This window comes from Salvelinus alpinus, chromosome 33, assembly GCF_045679555.1.
Source record: "Salvelinus alpinus chromosome 33, SLU_Salpinus.1, whole genome shotgun sequence".
Taxonomy (NCBI): Eukaryota; Metazoa; Chordata; class Actinopteri; order Salmoniformes; family Salmonidae; genus Salvelinus; species Salvelinus alpinus.
The window spans coordinates 20933967-20951672 of record NC_092118.1 but is presented as its reverse complement, the minus strand read 5'-3'; the positions used below and the strand labels follow the sequence as shown (position 1 = coordinate 20951672).

General features: G+C 43.9%; 1 protein-coding gene across 3 annotated transcripts; it reads right to left on the bottom strand.

Annotated features, from left to right (window-relative positions):
* Positions 1-1293: 1293 nt before the first annotated feature.
* Positions 1294-17615, bottom strand: LOC139563307 (mitochondrial inner membrane m-AAA protease component AFG3L1-like). 3 transcript variants are annotated; one of them, XM_071381897.1, is made up of 17 exons: positions 16758-17615; positions 15736-15823; positions 15511-15579; positions 15271-15392; positions 14664-14813; positions 14400-14474; positions 14018-14142; positions 13410-13680; positions 12980-13117; positions 12561-12714; positions 12257-12364; positions 10620-10745; positions 10141-10251; positions 9760-9875; positions 9376-9576; positions 9100-9294; positions 1294-6296 (listed from the first exon to the last, which is right to left on the bottom strand). In XM_071381897.1, exons 1-17 carry the CDS (start codon positions 16884-16886, stop codon positions 6069-6071), a joined length of 2406 nt encoding a protein of 801 aa, XP_071237998.1. In that variant the 5' UTR covers positions 16887-17615; the 3' UTR covers positions 1294-6068. The 3 variants fall into 3 exon arrangements, with proteins under 3 accessions (XP_071237998.1, XP_071237999.1, XP_071238000.1); XM_071381898.1 differs by lacking the exon at positions 15736-15823 and having other exon boundaries at positions 16758-16892; XM_071381899.1 differs by lacking the exons at positions 15511-15579; positions 15736-15823; positions 16758-17615 and having other exon boundaries at positions 15220-15325.
* Positions 17616-17706: the final 91 nt, after the last annotated feature.

Below are 17706 nucleotides of genomic sequence, written 5' to 3'. Positions count from 1 at the left end.
CTGTCGGAACTAGAAGCACAAGCATTTCGCTACACTCACAATAACATCTGCTAACCATGTGTATGTGACCAATCGAATTTGATATTCAAATAATGATTGACAATTTAATTAAAAACCTTATTTTCATTTATTTATTCAGAATATTTCATCCCTCCACAAGATATAGTCCTGTCACAAATCTAGGGTTGCTACCCAAGCCGGCTGGTCGTTCGTTCTATCGGTTCAGTTGCCAGAGACGCGACCCATTTGTTCACCCTTTTTGTTCTGTATCTATGAACGTGACCCAGTCGTTCATTCTAAATGTTCCATTGCATACTGGCTCGCAACGTTCTTATCCCTTGCTTGCTAGCTAGCCAACTACAGCTAATTTAGTCACGTCAAAAAGTGCAGCCAGAATAGCAGCAAAGTAGCAACATGTATAGGAACCATGTATATAGGAACCACATGAGGCTGTTGAGGGGAGGACAGCTCATAATAATGGCTGAAATGGAGTGAATGGTATCCTTGGCAGCAGATAATGGGGATCCATAAGAAATACAAATACCATTTAATTTATTCCATTACAGCCATTACTGTGAGCCCATCCTATCCAATTAAGGTGCCACCAACCACCAACACACAGAGGCATGAACTGTGTACATGTAACTGCCAAAATAAAGGAAACCTGAGGAGTGAGTAAAAGAGGGATACAAAGTATATAGAAAGCAGGTGCTTCCACACAGGTGTCGTTCCTGAGTTAATTAAGCAATTAAAATCCCATCATGCTTAGGCTGGTGTATAATATTGCTGGGAAAGCCATTATTTTTGGATACCATCCACAGGGCAGGCGTGCTCACTGAATGGTTTGATGAGCATTAAAACGATGTAAACTATATGCCATGGCCATCTCAGTAACCGGATCTCAACCTAATTGAACACTTACGGGAGATTCTGGAGCGGCGCATGAGACAGCATTTTCCACCACCATCAACAAAACAATTCCAAATGATGGAATTTCTTGTGGAAGAATGGTGCCACATGCCTCCAGTAGAGTTCCAGACACTTGTAGAATCTGTGCCAAGGTGCACTGAAGCTGTTCTGGCTCGTGGTGGCCAAGCACTCTAAGTCACTATGTTGGGGTTTCCTTCATTTTGGCAGTTACCTGTACACTACTGTATATAAAGCAACACAAAATGTGCCCCATGTTCCTATGTAATGATTCCACATCCAGTATTTCCAGTGGCACCAATACTCCTGATTTAGGTCATCCTTACAGCACTGTGAGGTCAGATAATAATAACTCATAGTTAAGCATTCACACTGGGACATAAATTCTTGTTTTTATTGGTGAATGTCAGATGTTGATAATATATCACACAGCAAACTTCACAATTCTGGATGTATTTTAGTGTTGACTTTTTTTTGCATTGAAACAGTCATATACACATTCCTTATAGTGCTTTAAGCAAGATCACTAGATAAACTGAGCCACAAGAACCAGCAGTCATCAGTCAGGCAGAAAAGCAGGATTGGAATTTAAACACAGTTTAGGCTACACCAAGACATCTGGAATGTACTGTAAAAACATTGTCTTTTTTGTTTACACTAACCCACACAACTAGGCATAAAAGTAGAAACATATTTTTTCATACATATGGTCCGGAGTGTAACAATGCTAATTTTCTGTATAAATCAACGTAGGTAATTGCGGAGTTCCAAAAACAGTCAGAAATACTGAGATTGCGTGAAGTAGTGACACCTTTATTTTCAGCAGTAAAAGGTTAAAAAAAAAATCAGAAAGTGCAATGCGGATCGGTACGGCATCATCTAATTACTTCTCCTAAAACCATCTATTCTGAGAAGTGAATACCAAAACCCCTCTACAGAGTTTCTCCGGGGGTGTGGGAGTAAGCACGGCTCAGCTGGCATCGCTATAGAGATATACTGTCAGGACCCGGTTACGAACTCGGGTCTCCGGTGTGAGAAACAGTCACTTAGCAAACTGAGCCACTAATAGTCGGCAGAACCTAGGAGATGAGGCAGACACAGCAGTACTTGAGACGATGTTTTAATAAAGTAAAAAGGAAAGTTCTTCAGGCAAAAATATAAATCCACAACGTCAAAAGTAATTCCAAGAGAAAAAGGTAATCCTTTTTCAGCAGGAAAGGAAAAAGCCTCAAAAGATAATCAAAAATAAATAAAACGAGAACAAAAACAGAGTACCACAAGAGAGTCCAACTTGAGCAACAAATGTTCACAGCATCGCTAGGGCTGGGTGCTAACATTCAAACACAGAGCAAAGAACTGAGGAAAACTAAGGGTTTAAATACATTCAAGGGAAACGAGGCACAGGTGCAAATAATAACAGGAAACAAGGGAAAACAAAAGGGTCAAAAAAGCACAATGGGGGCATCTAGTGGCCAAAATCAGAACAATCCTGGCCAAATCCTGACATATCAGGAGTCAAAAGCTTTTTTTATTTTTTTATTACTATTTTCTACATTGTAGAATAATAGTGAAGACATCAAAACTATGAAATAACACATATGGAAACATGTAACCAAAAAAAGTGTTAAATACATTTTGTGTTTTGGTTACTACAGGATTCCATTGTTTTGTAACGGAGGACTATTTCTGTCTGTAATAAAGCCCTTTTGTGGGGAAAAACTCATTCTGATTGGCTATTCACACACAGGCCCACCCATGGTGCGCCCCTGCCCAGTCATCTGAAATCCATAGATTAGGGCCTAATGATTCTTTTGCAATCAACATATTTCCTTATATGAACTGTAACTCAGAAAAATTGTTGCGTTTATATTTTTGTTCAGTATTGTAACGGCTGTTTGAAGAAGAGGACCAAGGTGCAGCGTGGTACGTGTTCATGATGTTTATTATAACCTGAACACCGAAACAAAAAAACTAAAGTGGAACAAAACAACAACAGTTCTGTCAGGTACTCACACAAAACTGAAAACAACTACCCACAAAACCAAGATGGAAAATTGCAACCTAAATAGGCTCCCCAATCAGAGACAACGAGAAACAGCTGTCTCTGATTGGGAACCAATTCAGGCCACCATAAACCTACAATCCCCTAGACCATACCAAATCCCCATAGATAGACAAAACCACTAGACAAAACAAAAACCCCTAGACAAATATAAAAACTAAACAAACCACCCTTGTCACACCCTGACCTAACCAAAAAATAAAGAAAACAAATATAACTAAAGGGCGTGACAAGTATACACACATATATCTCAATACTTCACAAAAGACGTGTGAAGTTCATCTGTTGTCAGTTGACTTGAGTTATAGGAACATTGAGAGAGCATAAAAGGTGAGGTAGTGTACACTAGTCGTACTCAGAAATAAAGCTTGTCAAAAGCTGTTTTCCTGTGGGGGAAAGTGGGCAGGTAGAGGTGTGGCTGTTGTTTTTCACAAAAGACTGAAAATGACATTCAGAAGACGTGTTTTTCTTCAATCAGGCCTAGTAACAGTTTGAACCTCAACCAGAAAGAGGATAAAATACAATGTAAATGTCATACTGTCACAGTGTTACAGTCTGATCTGCATGGACTGGATTTCTGCTGAGCTTTCTGAAAACCCTCTGCAGTCACATGGCTGTTTAGTTAACAAGTGTCAATGACTGAAGAGACATGGGAAAATGAACACGTCACTGAAATTCAATAAGGTCAGAAGGTAGCAAAAACGTTGAAGATTAAATGCAGCACGCACGCAGGGCGGCAGGTAGCCTAGCGGATAGAGCGTTGGGACAGTAACTTAAAGGTCACTAGTTAGACCTTTAACAACATCTCCACCCCGCTGATCCTCAACACTGGGGCCCCACAAGGGTGCGTTCTGAACCCTCTCCTGTACTCCCTGTTCACCCACGACTGCGTGGCCATGCACGCCTCCAACTCAATCATCAAGTTTGCGGACGACACTACAGTGGTAGGCTTGATTACCAACAACGACGAGACGGCCTACAGGGAGGAGGTGAGGCCCCCGGAGTGTGGTGTCAGGAAAATAACCTCACACTCAACGTCAACAAAACAAAGGAGATGATTGTGGACTTCAGGAAACAGCAGAGGGAGCACCCCCCTATCCACATCGACGGGACAGTAGTGGAGAGGGTAGTACGTTTTAAGTTCCTCGGCGTACACATCACGGACAAACTGAATTGGTCCACCCACACAGACAGCGTGGTGAAGAAGGTGCAGCAGCGCCTCATCAACCTCAGGAGGCTGAAGAAATTCGGCTTGTCACCAAAAGCACTCACAAACTTCTACAGATGCACAATCGAGAGCATCCTGTCTGGTATCACCGCCTGGTACGGCAACTGCTCCGCCCACAACCGTAAGGCTCTCCAGAGGGTAGTGAGGTCTGCACAACGCATCACCGGGTGCAAACTACCTGCCCTCCAGGACACCTACACCACCCGATGTCACAGGAAGGCCATAAAGATCATCAAGGACAACAACAACCCGAGCCACTGCCTGTTCACCCCGCTATCATCCAGAAGGCGAGGTCAGTACAGGTGCATCAAAGCAGGGACCGAGAGACTGTTAAACAGCCACCACTAACATTTAGTGGCTGCTGCCAACATACTGACTCAACTCCAGCCACTTTAATAATGGGAATTGATGGAAATGTATGTAAAAATGTATCACTAGCCACTTTAAACAATTCCACTTAATATAATGTTTACATACCCTACATTACTCATCTCATATGTATATACTGTACTCTATATCATCTACCGCATCTTGCCATCTTTATGTAATACATGTATCACTAGCCACTTTAAACTATGCCACTTTATGTTTATATACCCTACATTACTCGTCTCATATGTATATACTGTACTCTATACCATCTACTGCATCTTGCCTATGCCGTTCTGTACCATCACTCATTCATATATCTTTATGTACATATTCTTTATCCCTTTACACTTGTGTGTATAAGGTAGTAGTTGTGGAATTGTTAGGTTAGATTACTCGTTGGTTATTACTGCATTGTCGGAACTAGAAGCACAAGCATTTCGCTACACTCGCATTTACATCTGCTAACCATGTGTATGTGACAAATAAAATTTGATTTGATTTTGATTTGATTTAGAACACAGAGCCGACAACGTGAAAAAGAAAATCTGTCAATGTGCCCTTGAGCAAGGCACCTAATTGCTCCAAGGTCGCCGTTGATAATGGCAGACCCTGGCCGTAACCCCACTCTCTGAGGGTCTCAGGGGGAATTGAGATACGGAAAAAAAATATGTCCAATTCACACATGGTATTAATACACACTTGTACATGTGTGAAAGAGGACAGGTAAGCACCCACCAAATTATTACAATGGTGCAACGCACACTCACATAGACCTTCATGTTCCAATATGAAATCTAAAAGAAAACAGCTCATATGAGATATGTACACCAGGGACGGGTAACTTTGATGGGGGTGGGCGCCACAAAGAAAAATGATCTCATCGTGAGGGGCCGCAGTTGCTCACGGGTCTGCATACCTACATCATTGTAAATGTATTACCCTGGCCACATCTGCAGTCCTCATGCCTCCTTGCAGCATGACTAAGGCACGAGTTTATAAAAACAATATATTTTCCCTGTTGCAAAGATGTGATGACCATGGTCTCTATGGCCTTAGAATGACCACACAGGCCCTGAAATGCACTATGGTCAGGATAAAGGAGGAACATAGTACCGCAGGGAATCTCCAAGGAAAGACAGGAACGGCATGGTGGAGTGGATATCCTTCACAGATTGATGAATCTCATTCCCTGCAAAACCAAAATACAGGAACACCTTTTTGCATTCCCATATGAAAAAAAAGTCTACATGAGAATTTTCACAATCTAGGACTGTTGGAGCAGATCCCCTGCTGCACCCCACAGCCCTCAATCTGTAGCCATCAGGGACACGGTGCAGGGATGCCTTCTTAAACCTGACACCCTCCCCTGATATCAGTCTATCTGGGTCATGTCAAGTGCCCTCCCCTCACCATATGAAGTCTCAACATGTCCCTCCAGTGGCCTGGTTAGGTGGGGGCCAGGTCAGACGTGGTGTCAGTCTACAGGTAAAGAGCCTGTTTGCGTTGCTGCTCCTGGGGGGGCTCTTCCATCCCCCGGTCCTTGTTCCAGTTCTTGAGGCCCTCAGGAAAGGAGGTGTCCTCCTCCATGGCCCCCGTCCCCTCCACAAACTCCTCATACGTAGACTTCTCCTCGTAGGGGCGAGGACCCAGCAGCTCCAGAATATCAGCCTTGTCCAGGACCTCCTTCTCCAGGAGACGCCTCCCCACCTGGAGGGGAGACACAGGGGAGCGGATGGAGGTTAGACCACTTTTCAACCATGTTCTACAGTTGAAGTCGGAAGTTTACATACACCTTAGCCAAATACATTTAAACTCAGTTTTCCACAATTCCTGACATTTAATCCTAGTAAAAATTACCTGTGTTAGGTCAGTTAGGAACACCACTTTATTTTAAGAATGTGAAATGTCAGAATAATAGTAGAGAGAATGATTTCTTTCAGCTTTTATTTCTTTCATCACATTCCCAGTGGGTCAGAAGTTTACATACACTCAATTAGTATTTGGTAGCATTGCCTTTAAATTGTTTAATTTGGGTCAAACATTTTGGGTAGCCTTCCACAAGCTTCCCACAATAAGTTGGGTGAATTTTGGCCCATTCCTCCTAACAGAGCTGTTGTAACCGAGTCAGGTTTGTAGGCCTCCTTGCTCGCACACGCTTTTTCAGTTCTGCCCACAAATGTTCTATAGGATTGAGGTCAGGGCTTTGTGATGGCCACTCCAATACCTTGACTTTGTTCTCCTTAAGCCATTTTGCCACAACTTTGGAAGTATGCTTGGGGTCATTGTCCATTTGGAAGACCCATTTGCGACAAGGCTTTAACTTCCTGATTGATGTCTTGAGATGTTGCTTCAATATATCCACATACTTTTCCTGCCTCATGATGCCATCTATTTTGTGAAGTGCACCAGTCTCTCCTGCAGCAAAGCACCCCCAGGGCATGATGCTGCCACCCCCGTGCTTCACAGTTGGGATGGTATTCTTCGGCTTGCAAGCCTCCCCCTTTTTCCTCCAAACATAACAATGGTCATTATGACCAAATAGTTCTATTTTTGTTTCATCAGACAAGAGGACATTTCTCTAAAAAGTACAATATTTGTCCCCATGTGCAGTTGCAAACCACACTCTGGCTTTTTATTGGCGGTTTTGGAGCAGTGGCTTCTTCCTTGCTGAGCGGCCTTTCAGGTTATGTCGATATAGGACTCGTTTTACTGTGGATATACATACTTTTGTACCTGTTTCCTCCAGCATCTTCACAAGGTCCTTTGCTGTTGTTCTGGGATTGATTTGCCCTTTTCGCTCCTTCCTAAGCGGTATGACGGCTGCGTGGTCCCATGGTGTTTATACTTGCGTACTATTGTTTGTACAGATGAACGTGGTACCTTCAGGCGTTTGGAAATTGCTCCAAAGAATGAACCACACTTGTGGAGGTCTACAATTTTTTTCTGAGGTCTTGGCTGATTTCTTTTGATTTTCCCATGATGTCAAGCGAAGAGGCACTGAGTTTGAAGGTAGGCCTTGAAAAACATCCACAGGTACACCTCCAATTGACTCAAATGATGTCAATTAGCCTATCAGAAGCTTCTAAAGCCATGACATCATTTTCTGGAATTTTCCAAGCTGTTAAAAAGGCACAGTCAACTTAGTGTATGTAAACTTCTGACCCACTGGAATTGTGATACAGTGAATTATAAGTGAAATAATCTGTCTGTAAACAATTGTTTGAAAAATTACGTGTCATGCACAAAGTAGATGTCCTAACCGACATGCCAAAACTATAGTTTGTTCATAAGAAATTTGTGGAGTGGTTGAAAAACGAGTTTCAATGACTCCAACCTAGGGGCATGTAAACTTCCGACTTCAACTGTATATACCTTTCTGATAACATTATCGATGTGATTGCCATCCTATTTCTGCCCCTCTTAGGGTTAAAACCTCTTTGGGCTAGGGGGCAGTATTTTGACGTCTGGATGAAAAGGGTGCCCAAAGTAAACTGCTTGTTACTCAGGCCCAGAAGCTAGGATATGCATATATCTAACGTTTCTAGAACTGTTAAAATTATGTCTGTGAGTATAACAGAACTGATATGGCAGGCAAAAACCCGAGGACAAACCACCCCCCCCAAAAACAAAATTCAGCCGACCACTGTTTCCAATGGCTGTCATTTTTAATATGAGGCGAAAACCTCCCAGATTGCAGTTCCTAGGGCTTCCACTAGATGTCAACAGTCTTTAGAAAGAGTTTCAGGCATGTTTTTGGAAAAAAATTCTAAGTGGCTCCCATTTTGGCTGTAGTGTTTTCATGATCGTAGATGAGAGCGCGTTCTTTGTTGTTTATCTCCGGTAAAGACAATAACGATTCTCCGTCTTAAATTTTATCTTTTATTTACGTATTAGGGTACCTGAGGTTTGATTATAAACGTTGTTTGACTTGTTTGGAGAAGGTTATTGGTAACGTTTGGGATTCATTTTGTATGCATTTTGAAGGAGGGAAACCGGTGGAGTATTGAATGAAGCGCGCCAGCTAAACTGAGTTTTTGGGGATATAAAGAAGGACTTTATCGAACAAAAGGACCATTTGTGATGTAGCTGGGACCTTTTGGAGTGCCAACAGAAGATCTTCAAAGGTAAGGCATGATATCGCTATTTCTGACTTTCGTGGCGCACCTGCCTGGTTGAAAAATGTTTTTAATGCTTTTGTGTGAGGGGCGCTGTCCTCAGATAATCGCATGTTGTGCTTTCGCCGTAAAGCCTTTTTGAAATCTGACACAGCGGCTGGATTAACAAGAAGTTAAGCTTTATTTTGATGTATGACACTTGTATTTTCATGAAAGCTAAATATGACTATTTCTGTAATTTGAATTTCGCGCTCTGCAATTTCACCGGATGTTGTCGAGGTGGGTCGCTAGCGCCAGAGAGGTTGAGAGATTTGGACCTCCTCTCTCGATATCTCACTCCTCTGTCACCATCTCTCTCCTACATACCCCTCTCTTTCCCCCTCCTTCCTCCTCACCTTCTCCACCACGTCTCTCTTCTCAGTGATGAGCTGGTGTGTGCGTTGGAAGGCAGCGTCGATGAGTGAGCGGACCTCCTGGTCTATGAGCTGGGCTGTGGGCTCGCTGTAAGGCTTCTCCATCACCATCTCTCCCTGCCTGGGGAGCTCAAAAGACACCTGGCCCACCACCTCACTCATCCCAAACTGAACCACCTGAGAAAAGGATCGAGGGGGAGAGAGAGAGCGAGGTTAATTAGAGTGTGTGTGTGTGTGTGTGTGTGTGTGTGTGTTTACCTGTGCGTAGGCAGACTGCGTGACCTTCCTGAGGTCATCCTGTGCCCCTGTGGTGATCTTCCCAAAAAAGACCTGCTCTGCCACGCGTCCCCCCAGCATCATACACATCCTGTCAAACAGCTGCTCCCGCGTGAACAGGTACTGCTCCTTAGGGAGGTACTGAGCATACCCCAAACCCTTCCCCCGGGGGATGATTGACACCTGGGACAGGAGAGGAAACCACCCGGTAAGATCCTACATTCTGCTCAGGTTGAAATTGAGGGATAGGTAGGGTAGGTAGAACAGGGACAGTAAGCACAGAGAAGAGACAGTGGTTGGGGTAAAAAAGGTGATAGAAGAGGAGAGAATGCTATTGAGGGAAGAGGGGAGCAGATGGCCACACACCTTGAGCAGAGGGTCAGCGTGTTCCAGGTACCAGCCCACCACAGCATGGCCAGCCTCGTGGTATGCTACAGTGGTCTTCTCTAATGGCTGTAGTACCTGGGTCTTCTTCTCCAGACCTGGGCGGAAAGGAGGGCATGTTTACAACCACAAAGTATGTGTGAGTTTCATGTCTCAAGGCTGCACTTGTGTGTGTTAGGGGAGGGGGCTTGGTTACTTGTTCAGGAGTAAAAGAGTGGCCTCACTGGCCCCGACAGACAGGGCAGGAAGGTCATGTCAACACCAGCCAGTCTGACAGTTACATTCCAAAGATGAACTCCCTGTTTGAGCCCTGACCCGACATCCACTCTCCCTACCATCCCCCAGTCAGTGACATTAGCTTACCTCCGATGACCCTCTCGATGGCCTGCTCAAAGTGATTGACGTTGATAGACTCGTTAAGGTAGCGTGCTGCTATCAGGGCCGCCTCATTACACACATTGGCAATATCAGCTCCTGTATGTTGACAGAACCATGTACTGTGTTAATTTCGTCATTACTTTTAAAGGGACAGTTTGGGACTTTGGCAAATCCCTTTATCTACTTCCCTCACGAGCAAATTCTAACTAGAGTATCGCAAAGACTGGAAGTATTTGGGTAAAGCTAGCGCAAAGACGAAGTCTCGCTAATGCTAGTTAGCATTGGCCTGTAAAGCCACCTCTAACTTCCTTCCTACTGGACACAGAGACATAAAAAATGGTATCCATGAGTTCATCTGACTCTATGGAAGTAGATAAAGGGCTTAATTTCCAAAATCCGAACCATCCCTTACACAGCTAGCTGTCAACGTGCACACAGACAAACACACCTGGCCCTGCACTCACCAGTGAAGCCAGGTGTGAGGGCAGCTAGTTTCCTGGCCAAAGCTTCAGAGTCTATACTGGAGTCCAGCTTCAGAGGCCTCAGATGGACCTTAAAGATGGACGCTCTGCCCTTTATGTCTGGTGGACCTGAGAGGAGAAGGAGAGAGAATTTTAATTAGTGTAGGGATAGAAAGGGAAAAAGAAGGGGGATCGGGTTTGACAGGGAGGAAGTGTAACATATTTATGGAAACGGATCACTGGCCCAGGCAGGAGAGGAAAAGGGAAAACATTGACACCCTAGTCAGAAGGCCCAGCAGAGCAGCTTGCCTCCTATCCCTAATGGTTACTGTCCCCCGGTTACATAACCTTTTGGTTTATAGAAGCTCTCGCTCAGGCTGGAGTTAGTTTCCATGACAGACAGAAGAATGCAGGCCAGTGAGGCCAGGCCAGAGCTGCCTACCATTGTACAGCTGGACTGGACTTTGGGGAAAATGGATCCCAGCCGTCAGAAATAGCTTAGATCAGCCATCTCACCTCACTCACAATGAGTACAACCACATGACATAACATGTTACTGCAATGTTGGGCACAGCTCAAATCAGACCACTATCGACACAGATAAGGCAAGTTATGATATCACTGATAATGGCAAAAACATTTTGCAGTCAATGCTTTTGCCAAGAATGTTACCAAAAATATGTCTGTGCACTTAAAGTTCTCACTTCTAAAATGGCTTGATTACAAGGACTAATTACGAGTACAAAAACCACAGGCAAGCTTTTACTGCATTGCTGAGATGGGGTCATGTCAAATTCTAATCATGTCGGCAAGGGCTGTAGGAAGTGGTTTCACTACCCAGGGAAAGGTGACAAAAAAAGCCTTAGCCACATTAATTTCAGTCAGGGCTGTATAGGACTAGAATATGGAGACTAGACAGTGGTCTAACATAGATAGACCAGGAGTTTTTCACTGACCACATGACCCAACCGCGTAAAAACTCTGGGCTCTAGTTAGAATTTATAGCGCAGGGTTTTCCCTGTTCAGGTTAAACTCCTTTCCCTAAACTCACAGGGCCAGGCTAGCTCGTTGCTATGGTAATGGGGGTCAGGAGAGGCGGGACGGCACTGGACAGGCATGGCGTGCTAATGTCATGAGATATGCCGGCCGGCTCAGGCTGGGTAATCCCTCAATAGACTGCGCTGAAGATGCTAATCCAATGACAGGGCAGAAAACACATTCTGTTTGTGGGCTGTTGACCAGAGAGGAAGACTACGCTCTTTGAGTCACAGTACTGAACACACTGATAAAGCACTGTTAAAGTAGCTTTAACTGTAGAAATAAACATCATTGTGTATACCCTATAGCGGCTAGGTAGCAGCATCTACCTAACTCCACATACTGTGACGTATATCTAGTATGCACTGTATATGTGAGGTACTGATAGAGTTGGACTCTGAAAGAGGGGCCAATGAATTTTCTGATCGTCTAACAATGGCTGTGTTGATCTGTGGCGACAGGTAAAGACAGATTAGGCCCTGCTAAAGTTAGACTATCTGTACCTACTACAGTATTTAGATCATTGACATAATGTAGAGCTATGACAGAAATAAACAGTTCCAGGCCACACAGATTTTATTTATGGAGTGGACTGACTGTACCTATGTAAATCTGTCTGTCGAAGCGCCCAGGTCTCATCAGTGCTGGGTCCAGGATATCTGGTCGGTTGGTTCCAGCCAAGACAACCACGTTAGTGCTGGTGTTGAACCCTACAGACCCAACAGAGAAGCGATGGGAAAAAAACAGTTGAGATTGTATGGAAGGGTCACATAATAAACAGGACACAGATAACTATGGTTAATTAAAAACATGGCACATTCATTGAGTGTCTTTGGGAATCATTTCCCTTTTTTTGCTTCATTTAACCTTCAATTAACCAGTGTAAGACCACCAAACCAGACCTACCATCCATCTCCACTAGAAGCTGGTTGAGTGTGTTCTCCTGCTCACTCTGTCCCCCAAAGTTCCCTCTGCCTCTCTTCCTGCCCACAGCATCTATCTCATCGATGAACAGGATGCAGGGAGCGTTCTTACGGGCCATGGCAAACATATCCCTCACCTGGAAAAAGGAAAGGCATGGGTTACATTACTGGGTAGGTCCACAGCACAACAAATCAACACTTTAGCAAAGTTTATCATGCTTATTGTATAAAAAACTCATGCCAATACATTGATTCAGAGAGTCATGTATTTATTCCCATAGAGGAGTGAAACAAGTGCGTGACCTCAAAGCAAATATTTAGACAAAGAGGAAAAGCTAACAGAAATCCACCCTGTAATCCAACTGTCCGTCTTCCTCCCCTCTCCCCTGGGGTAGTACTCACCCTGGCTGGGCCCACGCCAACAAACATCTCCTGGAACTCAGATCCGTTGACGGTGATGAAGGGGACATTGGCCTCTCCGGCTGTGGCCTTGGCCAGCAGGGTCTTCCCTGTGCCGGGTGGACCCGACAACACTGCACCCTGGGAAGCACATGGTCATAGCTGGTATAAGTAGACACTCTTGTGAGTACTTGGAGGTTAGAGTGTAGTGGTGACTGAGATGCAAAGGAAATGTCTATGCAAACAAACAGCCAATTAACTATAATCTCAGCTCATCATTCTGCATAGACAAATTCAACTACACAGTGTTTTCCTGACATGGCCATGAAATCCAACACTCTGCTATTTTTTCTCTTGGTGGGCATAATCCTGTACAACGGGGTAATCTGAGTAGCGTTTCAGATGCTGGTATGGTATCTAAGGAAAGAGTTACCTTGGGGATCTTGGCCCCCAGGTCCTGGTACTGCCGGGGGTTCTTCAGGAAGTTGACAAACTCTAGGATCTCCAGCTTGGCCTCTTCGCAGCCCGCCACATCCTTAAATCTCACGTCAATGTTGTCCTTCATGATCTTGGCCTTGGATTCGCCCATGCTGAAGGGGTTACCACGCCCTCCGCCACGGCCTCCTGCCATTGGTCCCTGGCGCATGGTGAAGAGCAGGAAGCCAACCAGCAACATGGTTGGAAGAATGCTCATCAGGAAAGTACTATATATAAATAAAAGAGAGGAGAGATTAGCATTAAGGGGCCAATCAATCTATCAACATCTCCAGGGTCAGTGAGAGCATGATAGGGAGGACCTTCAAATGAGCTCCAACCCCACAGCTCCTAATCTGAACAACATTCAAATAAAGTCTTCCTGTTCCCACAGCTCTCCATCCATCCCATGTCCTACACCTCATGATGTCTCACCCATCCCATGTCCTAGACCTCATGATGTCTCACCCATCCCATGTCCTAGACCTCATGATGTCTCACCCATCCCATGTCCTAGACCTCATGATATCTCACCCATCCCATGTCCTAGACCTCATGATGTCTCACCCGTCGCTCTCGCTTCCGTAGATCACAGATACTCTGTGTGTAGAGTCCAGGCCCATCTCCTGCTGGGCCAGCTCCAGGTTGCGTTCAAACGTCTCCACGCTGCCGATGTTGAACCACAGGTAGCTCTGTGACACATAGAGAGACAAGGGGATGTGAACACACTTATAACTGTTGGCATTCCTCACTGGTTAAATTCTAAGCAAAACATTATGGAACGTAACCACATAAGACTAAAGAATACATCTAAATCCAAATGCTTATCTTACTAACTTGTAAACTCTATACATGTCTTGAAGTCCAAAGAAAGGGGACCTATGGATAGTGTAAAAAAACTAAAAAACAAGACTCACAAATGTCTCCCCTGTGATTATTTGGTACATACCACCTCTGACGTATTGACTCCATGCACTGGGATGACTCTGACATACTGTTTGTTGACTACCTCCAGACGGTCCACCTGTACAGAGAACACATCAGACACATCAAAGAATGATGACCTCAGACTCACTGTTCCACACACAAGCAATGACATAACAGCTCCAGGCATGACAACAAATGCAATAATACTTTACTTATGGGTCTTATAAAACGTTATTACATAGTAACTAGTGAAGAACAGTAATCTAGTATATCCCCCGTCTCTCACCAGTCTTCTGGCCAGGTAGCTATTTACAAAGTCCTTCCAGGAGACTTCCTTCCCAGTCTCTCGGAAGTAGAAATACAGGAACGCAGAGGCCATGCCGGCGAATCCGATCGCGACATTGCGCATGGTCTTCTCATCCCAGGGGAAATCATTCTGTCAGATTCAGAGAAAACAATGAGGGGAAACAAGGTGGAAATGATGTATACAGAAGTCCGTCTCATCAACACACGCACAAGCGAACACACACAGTGTCTGAGTGGAAGCAGGCAGAGTGGGGCTCTGGCCACCGTCTGCCTCCCTCTCATGCCAACTGTCAACTCCCCCATTAGTAGTATGATAAAAGGTGACCCTTTATCCTCTTACACAGCAGCCCTTTATAAATAGAACTCAACTTTTTTTTACTTTCCTCTCTCATCCATTACATAACAGGCTGCCAAACAAGGCATTATTGACTGACGTGTTTATGTAGCATCTCTGGTTCAGATCAGGTAGCTTAAGGGGTGGAAAATCAAACATGAGTGATGACAGAGTGCTGTTGCTGTGGAGAAAACAGGCACACCTTGTTTGTTTACATGTCTGATCTGTAGAAAGCGGAGGCTTTGAAACAGACCTGGAAGCGTGTCCACCAGTCTGATTCATCCTTCCTTCCGCCTCTCCTCCTCTCTCTCTCGCCACCTCCATTTGGTCCCCCTTCTCCTCCGCCCTGAGATTCTGGCTCTTTGGTCTTCTCATCTAAACAACCAAAATGACACAGGAAATTAAATCCCAGACAACTGGCTGTCCATCATTGACATCCCAGTGTTTTAAGAGTGGGCCAGTAGAGAGACAGGATATAGGCCATTAGTCATACCTCCGGTCTCTTCAGATGATTTGTTCACTCCAGGAGTGTCCTCACTCTTTGGGAAGAACTTCTCAAATCCTGAAGCAATTAAAACACGGAATTAGCATAGGGATTAAAGATGTAGGACGCAATCAAACAACAACAAAAATGAATTGCACAGTCATCTGTAATTGCCATGGTCATTACATGCATAGATGATAACATCAACATATTCCTGGTGTTAGAGTGATTTACCTCGTGGGGGTTTGGAACTGAGCAATCGAGCCAATGTGAAAGTGCATTGATTTAATCCCATGGGATTGATTCGTTTTAATGCAGAACACTGAGGAGAGAGCAGGATTGGATTAACACAGCCTACCTTGAATCTCATATTTGAAAGGGTTAAAATATCTGCATTAGGCTACTGATATTCAACAATAGACCGTTGAAGACAATTCAGATGTTATTCACTGAATATTCTAATTATGATCCCAAACATTTAAATGGTTATAGCAGCCGACTTTCTTTTTATAGTTTACTCTCTGTTAGTCAGCCCCTCTACAAAACATTTTGGGTGTGCATCATTTTTTATCCCTTTTACTATTCACTGAATATACAACACATCCACACATTATAAAAACTGATTATTATTACAGTAAATAATATTAAAAAGTCCTTAATAAACAGATTAACTCATTGAACTGATGTTAGGCTATAAAAGCATCGATTTGGCAAAAGGCCCTAGAATGTTTCACGCAATTTAGGTCAAGGCTAGAATAATACGAAAAGCTCCGATACCGTTGCGACAGGATGCAGTTTGTCAAATTTACGTCAAAAGTAGATTTTTTTTTGCATTTTATCTAACCCTAACAAATTGTCCTAACCTTAACAAAATTATCCTAAAATTATACGATAATTCTCCTAACCTGCTACGAAAAGTCAAATCTGACGTTAATTTGATCAAAACTGGAGAGATCCCTTCTAGCCATGACCCATAATGTGCTGCAGCTGAGACGAACCTTCCCCACAGAACGCAGCAACTCGATATGTTATGAAATGAATGAGGAAAAAAGTTTCATAAGCAAGGAAGGGATCTTTATGCAAGAAACTCTTTATGACAAAGTTAATAAAGTAAAGGCAAACAAGGCTTAATCATGCATTTGTAAATATATTGTAAATCTGGCATCAATGTTGTGTGATATCATTACATAGTTATTTTGCAAGTTGACGGCAGACGGAATTATTTAAAGAAATTATTTAAAGAAATGACACCCTACCTTCGATAATGCGCTAATGTTACTGTAGCGAAAAGCTGCAGGGACGGTGGCGCAGCCTCTGCCCCAAGCCTGCACCCCGTTCCGCAGGGGCCAAACACTCACTGAAAGCAGCCCCATCATGCGAACCATATTTCGGCTGAAGCAGACAGAGTATCCCCGCTATTGCGGTAGATCGACTCCCGAGCCTCAACAGTTTAAAACTAACTACGATTATACAGAGTGAGATAAACCAAGTCATCAACCTTATATAAGCCTGACGTAAAATAATGTAAACAAAAAATATCATTCACAAATATGTATCTATGCATCTATCATTGCTGTCAATCATTCGTTTTGTGAATTGTACAATAAGGAAATTCGATGAATTCTAGTTAAAGTATTCACATTTTATTGCATTTATGTTCGTGCATACCCACGACCTCATCGGGTCCTTCGAAGGACCAGACCGCTACTTTGCGATTGGTCAATATGCGTGGAACGATAACAACAAGTGAAGCTTATGAAAATGAGGGCGTTCTATTAACCCGAGCCGCGGTGCAAATGTCTATGAACGAGCAAAAGCGGTGGAGCGCCCTTCTCAAACCTTACAGTAATCTGTCAGGTTGTCAACAAGGTAGCAAGGTCCATACATGTATATTTCCTGTCCATAACAAATATGTTCGAATTTTTTAACTAGTTTTCATTGGGATGGGAAGGCAGATAAAGCATTTTATTTTTTTAAATCACTTGTGCATGTGAAAATACCGAATCCTACTCTTTACTCCACGTGCTTGATCTAGCCTAGGCTATGTCAATTTTCTTTGGAGCCTACTTCACCGTGGGCTTTGAACCACGGAGGTGGGGGGCACCTGGCTCACCCCAAGGAGGCAACCCGGTTCCAAAACGAACGCACACCTGCACAAACTCCTGCCACCAGAGTAACCCGGGCCAGATAATTGAATCTCCTCAT